We start from the raw sequence: 9,676 nt of genomic DNA on the forward strand, positions 1-9,676 counted from the left end.
TTAAAATAAAAATGGTATTGATTGTTTATATGTATTATCTATAGTAATCCACCTGGTATGGTGTTTTGGATTAATGCACTGGACTTCAAAGTTGGTTTCAACTGCAAGGCTGTGGGTTCAAGCTCACCAGCCACTCCTTGGAAAACCCTATACAGGATTGCTATAGTCTGAACCAACTTGATGGCACTTCAACAACAATCTCTAGTAATCCACTGGTCACCCTGTAATGGTAACTATTATCTCTGCTGTAAAATCAGAACACTTTGCAATAGAGAATATTTAAGAAATTTGCCCAAAGTTACACAATGTGGAAATCGATGTCCTCATAGGGTCCTCAACTTTGAAGGATATTTCTGCTGGGTCTGAAATTGGCTTGTATTATTGCTCTGCATTTTGAAGGTGTCACTCATTCATTGTCTTAGGGTCTGACTGCCGCTTGGCTTGGTGGTTTGTGGTTGAATGCTGGACACTTGTGTGTGAAGAACTGCAGAGGGTCTTGGTAGTTCATCCTCCAGAGAGAGCTTCTGAGGCAGTCGGGGACGTGCAGGCCATCTTCATCATGACAAGAAGTATATTTCTGAAGTCTTTGCCCAAGTATTTGCTATCCTATTCACTCTGTCTAGCTTCTCTGTTTGTTCCTGCCCACAGGGCAGGTCTCCTAACAAGCCATTTCACTGTAATAGAAGTGGAAAGTGAGAAGCTGGGATTTGTTCCTAGGTTTGACTCCTGTCCCTATGAAGTAGAATTTTTGAAAATAGCTGTTAAAATCTGTATCAGGTAGTTCCATCTATTAATCACAAACAGTGAAAAGCATGTGCTACTTTACTTTGATCATATCGTGGATCGTCTTTCGTTTATATCTTTGAAAATGGTGACCACAAAGAAGTTGATTCTGACTCGAAGTAGGATTTCCCCACAGGGTTTGCAAGGTAATGTAGGCTCAGCATTGGACTGTGAACCACGAGGCCTGCAATTCACACCCACCAGCTGCTCCTTGGAAATCCTATACAGGGTCCTATGAGTCAGAACCAACTCGACAGCACTAAGCAATAACAGTCTTTGTAAGGAGGCAGACTTTGGTATTTGTAGGAGCAACACCACCACCACTGGGTAAATAAGCAAGGACGAGCAGAGCGCTGTATCATCCTTTATATTCAGATCTTTTCCCATGCTGTCCCCCATTTAAGGTAGATTGTTAGTAAGATTCCAACCTGTTGTTAAGTGCTGTTAGGTCGGTTCCAACTCAGGGTTGCTTCCCTGTATAGGGTTTCTGAGGAGCCAGTGGTAAGTTTGAATTGCCAACCTTGTGGTCCATTGCTGATCCAACCTGTTGTTATGTGCTGAGGAGTCGGTTCCAACTCATAGCGACCCTGCATAGAGTTTCTGAGGCTGTAAATCTTTACGGGAGCAGAAAGCCTTCTCTTTCTCCCTTGGAACAGCTGGTAGTTTTGAACTACTGACTGTGAGATTAGCAGTCCGATTCGTAACCACTACGCTACCAGAGCTCCGTTACACCACCCTGATGTAACCTAGAAAGCACCAAGTTGTCCAGTTAGGTCTGGAATAGTTGGAGTCTTGAAAGAGCAGGAGGCGGGAAACGAGTGTGTATCATACTGAACATGCTTGAATTATTGGCATTTACTTCTTGACCGATGCTTTTAGTTGTTTATGTCATGTTCATAAGAATGGGTTCCCCCCACCCCTAAGTGTTTCCATAGACCTTGGATACCAAGGTTATATTTGAAACAAGGAGACTTTGGTTATTAATCTTTTCTTGGAAACAAAGGAATAAAATTTATTGTTGGTGATTCAAGCAGCAGATACCGGTAGGAAAGGATATACTATATTAACATCACCTTGTTGGGGTTATTTTTTTTACTTCAAGTTCTTAAATTGATAATGGTAGAATCACTTGCATTTGTAAGAAGTCCCTGCCCCCTTTTCCCATTTCCCTTCATGACAACATTTTAAAGAAATACCATGAAGATTTTTGTGAAGATGACAGCGCACCAGCCGCTTGTCCCCAGATGGGTCCGTGACCCTGACTGCCATCCTCACAGTAGGCAGCACTCCACATTGCCGTTCCCCCAGTTTCCAGCCCCTTACTGCCGTCTTAATTGTGCTTTTAGCCTTCTTGAGTTTGAGTTTTGTCCTCCTTCTTTGTCCCACTCTCTCTGTACTGTCTGTTGTGATCCTGGTCTGTGATCAGTGGTGGTAACTGGTGGTCTGTACTGCAGATACACCTTGCTCTTATATTTGGCCTCACAGCCATATGGCTCCCTCAGCCTCTGTCCTGCTTGGGCAAAGGTTATAAAGCTCCTTAACCAGTCTATAAATGCCCAAAGAGCACATTCTGCAAGCCACCCTCCTGCCTGAAGGCACTTAGCTTTCCTGGGTCTACGGGCCTGGAACCGCACTACAGTTGAATGCCTCCACGTCCCCAACACTTTTCTAGGAGGGACTCACACTCCACTCTTGGCTCTTCTTTTCTTGATCCTTGAATCATCTCCCTGCTTCTGAGATGGTTTCTTTTCAATCTAATGAGATGGGAAAACTAGCCAGTCTCACGGTTAAAGTCCTACACACACTGTCTCACTCAGTCATTTGGTAGGAGTTAAGATTTTGGATAGAAAAGCCATATCCCATAATAAAGTCACAGTGCCACAGTTGGGTTGTGCTGACTTCCCCCATATTGTGTCATATCTTTCCCTTCACCAAAATTAGCATTTGTCAGCTTTCTGGTGATGGCTCCCTCCCATCCCTGCTAACCATCCAGGAATGTTAATTTATGTTTGTAAACCTTTATCTCGACTTTTTATAGTAGTAGTCTTATTCCATCTTTGTCCTTTTGTGACTGACAGTTTTACTCAGGATATTGTCCTCCAGTTTCATCATTGAGAGATGCTTCACGGGTGTGTCTTTATCCTTTAACATTGGGTATTCCTTTTCTGTATGTGTACCACAGTTTATCCATTCATTGGTTGAAGGACATGGGTTGTTTCCATTATTTTGCTGTGGTAACTAATGTTGCAGGGAACGTGGAGGTGCACATGTCTGTGTGCACAAGAGCCCAGCTCTTGTTTCATTGGGATATTTACTAGGACTGAGGTTTTTGAGGAAGTACCATGTCACAGTCAGTGTGTTGGGCCTAGAGTCAGAACCTGTTCAACAGCACCTAACACCTTTTCATGTTAATGACATTTGTAAAATTATAGCATAATATCACAATGAGACTAAACACTGATGATAGTCAGGATGTAGAACATTTTTCCAGCTCCACAGCATCCATCCGTCTTTTATAGCTGTTTCCTTCCCTCCTTTCCTGTCTGTTCCTTAACCCTTGGCAACCCCTAATCTTGTATCTGCATCTATAATTTTATCATTTCGGGGATGTTGTATAAATGGAGTTAAGTTAACACCTTGTAAATCTTTTGAGAATGACTTCATTCACTTAGCACAGTTCTTTGGAGATTCATCCAATTGTTGACTGTTGTTGTTACGTGCCGTCGAGTCATTTCTGACCCATAGCAACCCTGTATAGAGTTTCTGAGGAACAGCTGGTGAGCTTGAACCACCAACATTGTAGCTCAAGCCGACTGCAGTTCAGTGCATTAACCCACAGTGCCACACCAGGACTCCATTGTTGACTGTATCGATAGTTGATTTCCTTTTTGTGGATGAATAATAGTCCATAGTATGAATTTGCCACAGTCTGTTTAACCATGTGCCCATTGAAGGATGTTTGGGGCTGTAGTTTGGGGCTGTTAGGAGTAAAGCCAATTACATTCATGTACAGATTTGGGGGTGAACATAGGTTTTCATTGTCATACAATTATTGAGTAGTATGGTATTGGTACGTTTAGCTCTGTAAGAAACTGAGGCTAGTTCCAAAATGGCTATGTGCTATTTTATATTATTAATACCAGCATTGCACAAATGATCCAGTTTCTCTGCATCCATGTCAGCTTTTGATATTGTCACTTTTTAATCTTATTTTAGAAATTCTGTAAGAATGTTTAGTAATGTCTCATTGTTATGTACCTGATATATAAATGTTAAATATTTTATGGGATTATTTGTTATTGATAACGTTCCTTTCAAGGAACCCTAGTGGCAGCATTAGTTAAGTTTTGTGTTGCTAACTGAAAGGTCAGTTGTTCGAATCCACCAGCCACTCCGTGGGGAAACAATGTGGCAGTCCTTACGTCCTTTGTTCATTTTCTACCTGGAGGTTTGATTTTTTATTGTTGAGTTTAGATTTTTTTTATTGTTTTTTATTTTTATCTAGGTTTTTTTTTTTTTGTTTTTTATTAAATGTTTTTATTTTGGATTGAGTGAAAGTTTACAGGGCACATCATCAGCTTCACATTCAACCATTCATATAGCTTGTTTCATTACATTGATTATTATCCCCTCCATATATCATCAGTTAACAGTGTTTCTCTCTATCCTCTTTAGCTTTTTTTTTTGGATGTGGGGGGACTTGCCTTTTTGGAATTTACAGTCTCGGCTTTTAGGGAAGGTTTTTACATTTGTCTGTGGATATCCAGGGCTCATGTATGAGATTACTAACAAGCATTACTGAATAATCAGATGAGGGACAGTTTGCTATGTCTACTAGGTAGCTAAAGTCTGACCCTCAGAGCCTATGGTTTGGACAGTCAACAACGCTTGGGCCCACAGGGGCTTGACCTCCTGACCGGGTCTGCACGGTCTGCATCACATCAGATTCCTCCTTATTTATTGTTTGTTTAAGGGACGACGCTGCCTGTCTTAGGCGGTCAGTGCGAATTCCTCAGTCTTATTTTATCTAGGTTTTTTATTGAGTTTTTTTTTTTTTAAATAGTGTGGTTGATAAATATTTTCTTCTGCTACCTGCCTTGTCTCTTCATCCTTTTATCCCAAATCCTTCCCAAAGCGAAAATTTTTTATCTAGATGAATTATATAAGTACTGTTTCAATTAGTTGATTTATCAGTTTGCTTTATTTCCAAACGCAGTTTCTAGAGCACAAATAAGAGAATTAGTGGTGTGTGTACATCACAACTGTTTTAATATCTTTGAAAATTATCTTCAGTGATTTTCCTGAATGTGGGTTTTATCGTGTCTGCAGGTATTTTCCTGTACGATGGTAGAAAAGATATTATGTATCATCCTGGACCAGATAATGGTGTTTCAGATCTAGTGTATTATGTGAACAGGCATTTGTAGCCTAATCCAGAGTTGCTGAAGAGTAGAGTTGGTATGAATCTAGTAGGCATTGTACTATGTTTCACAAAAAAAGAAAAGGAAAAACAAAACCCCCCACAGCAACCCCATTGGCGTGGAGTGAGTTCTGACCCATCGTGACCCTGTAGGACAGTGTAGAACTCCTCCGTAGGGCTTCTGAGATGGTCAGTCTTTACGGAAACAGGCTGCCTCATCTGGACCCTTTTCATAAAACATGGTGCTTTGTAGCATGGACAGTTCATTTCGTTCTGCCATTTGAGAGATGTGAGTACATTAACAGGCCTCTTACATTAAATCGCCTAAGAGGTCCTTGAAGTTAGAAGATGTCTAAAAAGCCTGCTGTGTTTGTTTCAGCTGCCAGAGTCTGCGTGCAGGGACCTCATCGTCTCCACCATCGCTGTCAAGTACACTCAGTCCAATTCTGTGTGCTATGCCAAGAACGGTCAGGTAACCAAGCTGTCAAACGCACCTCAAAGGGACTATTGTTTTACAAAATGATATTCCAAAATCCAGCTGCTTCAGGTACTGGGAAGTTTGAAAGGGAAAGTTTGCCAACTATGTCTCATCTGGGTCTACCAGAATTTACTCAGCAACTTGGTGTGGAGTGTTAAAACTGATGATGATTGGAAAGTAGCTTTGGAACTAGGCAAGACCCAGTCACGTTGGGTCTTGCCTAGAATGAGTTGGCACATTTTGGAGGAGGAGGTATCTAATAGTTTTCCCAACGAGAAGGATGGACAGAGTGGCTACAGCAACGGACTGAAACGTGACAACAGCTGCGAGGATGCAGGACCAGGCAGGGCTTTAGGCTTCAGTGCGTAGGACCACTGAGCCGGAACCAATTCGACGGTCCCTAACAACAACAGAAATAGCTGTTGCAAAACTGGTTTCTTTTGTCCCACTGGTGGTGTATCTCCAGTGGGAAAGGAACATTACTGCTAGCCACCAGTTTATATTTATGCAGCCTTCTGAATATTCTCATGTTAATTCAAGAATCCATTGAGTGGAATGCTGCTAGACAAGGTATTAACACGGTCTCCTTTCAGTCAGGATAATTGAGATGGGCTTCACCTTTTAGAGAGTTAAATTTTCCCATTTTCTAAGAGTAAAGTTTGAAGAGATTTGTCAGTTATACAGTAGTGTGGCCACTACTGCCATTGGGATACTGAATATTTCTGCATTAAGGTGTTGAGTACAGGCTTGTGCCAGTTCACCACGGAGACCTGCCCTAACTGGAGGATTTAGTCAGCGAATCTAGCTCAGACCCCTTTCTTCCAGTATCTACAGAGTTCTGTTTACTCCATGAGCTCTTACCTTGCATTTGTTTAGTAATTTGGCTCACCAGTCGGGGAGAGGGTGTATCGATTTTAGTCTGTCCTGCAAGACATTTCCACATTTTGTGAGAGCCCACCTGATAAAGCTTCCCCAGTCTCTGAAGTAACAGAATGGGAGCTGGGTTCCAATGGGTTCTGATAAAGTCATGTGAAACCAGTGCTTCACTCTGAACATTCAAAAGAGCATGCTGCACATGTGTTTGCTAATTATAGAAACAAAACCCAGAAAATACTTGTACATCAAGGAAATTATTCTTAAAATCCAACCCATTGAATGAAAGGAAGAAAAGATACAGTGTGTCTCTTAGCATATTTGACACTAGGATAGCCTAGTTAGATCGGTGTATCAGTATGGATGAGAAAATGAGTATTTACCTGTAAATTGTAGACTGAGCGGGGCCTGTCAGATACCTTTGTGGTTTATAGTTGTTGCTCTTCTTTTTCTCTTAATTATAAATTCTACGACTATTAGAAGTGGGTTCTAAGACCATCACTAATACAAACACTTCATTGCATTCTGGAAATTTCCTGAACATTAACAGGCATGTTATTAACATAATATATATATAAAATGTTAAAATGCAAGCTGTTGACCCTCACCTTTTAATGGCTTTAAAATAGTCCTTTTTTTCTGATTTTGGCTTGATATTTTTTTTATTCAGTATTGTTTAATAGATTTTAAAGAATGTGTACAAAAGCTCCGTTGAGAAAAGTGTGTTGTTAGAAGAGGCATTGGGTTTAATGTCTTGTGTTCTCCAGGTTATTGGCATTGGAGCAGGACAGCAGTCTCGGATTCACTGCACACGCCTAGCAGGGGATAAGGCTAACTACTGGTGGCTTAGACATCATCCACGAGTGCTGTCCATGAAGTTTAAAACTGGAGTGAAGAGAGCAGAAATCTCTAATGCTATCGATCAGTATGTTACCGGAACCATTGGCGAGGTATTAGACTTGACAGACATAGCTAATGGGCACAGTATGTTAATATATAAGCTTACCCTTTTATGTTTGTGACAGAGTTTAACTTCATTATTACTGAAAGAAAAGGATATATATTTTTTTTAATTCTACATTGTCTAAAATTGCTAAATGAAACTCCTTACCAAATCCCTCATTTTCTTCCATCTGTTCTCAAATTCTCTATTACCATGTGACCTAAAACCCCTACAACCATTGGTTTACTATTTTCTTTCTTTATTTTTGGAGGGGTTGGCACTCCATGCGCATCAGAGTAGAACTATGCTCTGTTACGATTTTTTTTTAAGTCATTTATTGTGGATTGAGTGAAAGCTTACAGAGCAGATCATAAGTTTTACATTCAACAGATCATACAACTTGTTTCATTACAGTGATTACAATCCCCTCCATGTACCATTGGTTAATAGTATTTTTATTCACTTTAGCTATTTTTTTAAAAAACATTCAGGAATATATAATAATAAACACCACCAAAGGGCACATTCTGCAAGTCTGCCTCAAGCCATCGAGGCTAGGTCAAATGGGTACTATCTGCAAGTTTGGGTATTCTTGTGCGTCTCCCCTCATTTCCTTTCAGCTGGATGCTTCACTCTCAGCTCTAGCCCTTTGTGGCTATGCCCTTGTCCATGGGCTCAGGAGTCCCCAGGTTTCACCACACTTTGGACCAACTAGCCCTTCCTCTTCTCTTTCTCATCTCCAGGTTAACGGTAGTCAATGGACTGTGGTTGAACTCAGCCCATTTCTTCATTGCTGCCTTTCCCCCTCTTCCTCTCACCGGTAGACCAACATGGCCACCAGCAAGCTTACATGCCTACTCATGTGTTGCTTTGAGTTTCAGTCTTAGAGGGGAGTTTGTCCTGAAGGAACTTGATTGCTTGCCTTGATGGCTTCCAGGTGAACAGCTTGCTTATTGTTGTAGTAGCCAGTCATACTGACATTTTTGTCTTGGGTTTTTCCTGATGATCTTTTCTTTGAAGATGTATCTTCTGTCACTCTCTCTTCCATGTTAGTCTGCTTGCCCTCTCTAGTGGGAAATTTTCCACCTCAGAAGGTTCTGGATGGGACTCAGGATTCCACCTAAGGTCCTATACTCTGCAAAGATTTTGCAAGAGGTCTATTTCACTGGGCAAGTTCTAGAACCCCTTTTAGGTATTCCAGTCAATCATAGGATGAAGACAGGCTTACAAGTTTTCTGTAATCATGTTTCCCAACATTCCTTTCTATCCCACTCAAGTGTCTTATTTTATAATAGTAGGCAAGGGAAACCAATATTCAGAAGACAGTCAAGCATCTTAGTATTATTTCCTCTCTTCAAACTATGCCTAGATATCTGTATCACAGAGTCCTATTGTTCAAGGTTGAGCATGCATCACTATTTACCACTGTCCCACTTAGCCCATGCAAACCTTTCTCAGTGTTCTCCTATTTACCTTGTTCTTCTGCATCCATCCCCTTCTCGTATTGCCCTTCCCAGCACCCGGACTATGATGTGTCTGCCCTTATCCTGTTCTCTACTGTCACCTCCCTCCACCTCCCCTAAATCCCCCAACCTAACCCCACTGTGTGGTTACCTTATATTCCATTAACTTTTCCCTCCATTCAAGACAGTCTGTTTTATTCTATAATCTACCTGACCTTCTCATCACCCGGACCTCTGTTCCTACGTGTTTACTTTCTTTCACATTGTAATTGTTTTGTTCATAGACTAACCTCCCAGATCCTCTGAATTTGTGCTTATAGTTTTGTTCTGGTCTCAACTCTTCCATTTGTTGATTGAATTCAAGTGGTGCTGCCACGTATGTCAATCTCTGGTTTTTGTCTGTTCTTGTTGGTTCTCAGTCCACAGAAATCTCCTTAGGATGTTTTTCATCGCCCGTTTGGCTTTGGCAAAATCCCTTAGCTTCTGTTTATCCTGGTATGTTTTCATTACACCACCATATTTGATTGATAGTTTTGCTGGGTAGAAGATTCTTGGTTCAGTTTTTCTTTCAGGGTTTTATATATGTCTCCCCATTGCTTTCTTGCCTGCATAGTTTCTGCTGAGAGCTCCGAGCTTAATCTGATTTGCTTGCCTTTGTATGTTACACTTCTCTTTTCCGTAGCTGCTTTCAAGATTCTGTTTTATCTTTGTGTTTT

The 9,676-nt window shown here is 41.1% G+C and overlaps 1 protein-coding gene across 1 annotated transcript in view; it reads left to right on the plus strand.

Moving 5' to 3' along the window:
* ATIC (5-aminoimidazole-4-carboxamide ribonucleotide formyltransferase/IMP cyclohydrolase) overlaps window positions 1–9,676 on the plus strand; it is a 37,405-nt gene that overhangs the window by 22,986 nt on the left and 4,743 nt on the right. Inside the window, exons 13-14 of the mRNA XM_006867787.1 lie at window positions 5,583–5,675; window positions 7,322–7,504. Of these exons, the coding sequence (XP_006867849.1) occupies window positions 5,583–5,675; window positions 7,322–7,504 (276 nt within the window). The remainder of the gene's footprint in view (window positions 1–5,582; window positions 5,676–7,321; window positions 7,505–9,676) is intronic.

This window comes from Chrysochloris asiatica, unplaced genomic scaffold (assembly GCF_000296735.1).
Source record: "Chrysochloris asiatica unplaced genomic scaffold, ChrAsi1.0 scaffold00110, whole genome shotgun sequence".
NCBI lineage: Eukaryota > Metazoa > Chordata > Mammalia > Afrosoricida > Chrysochloridae > Chrysochloris > Chrysochloris asiatica.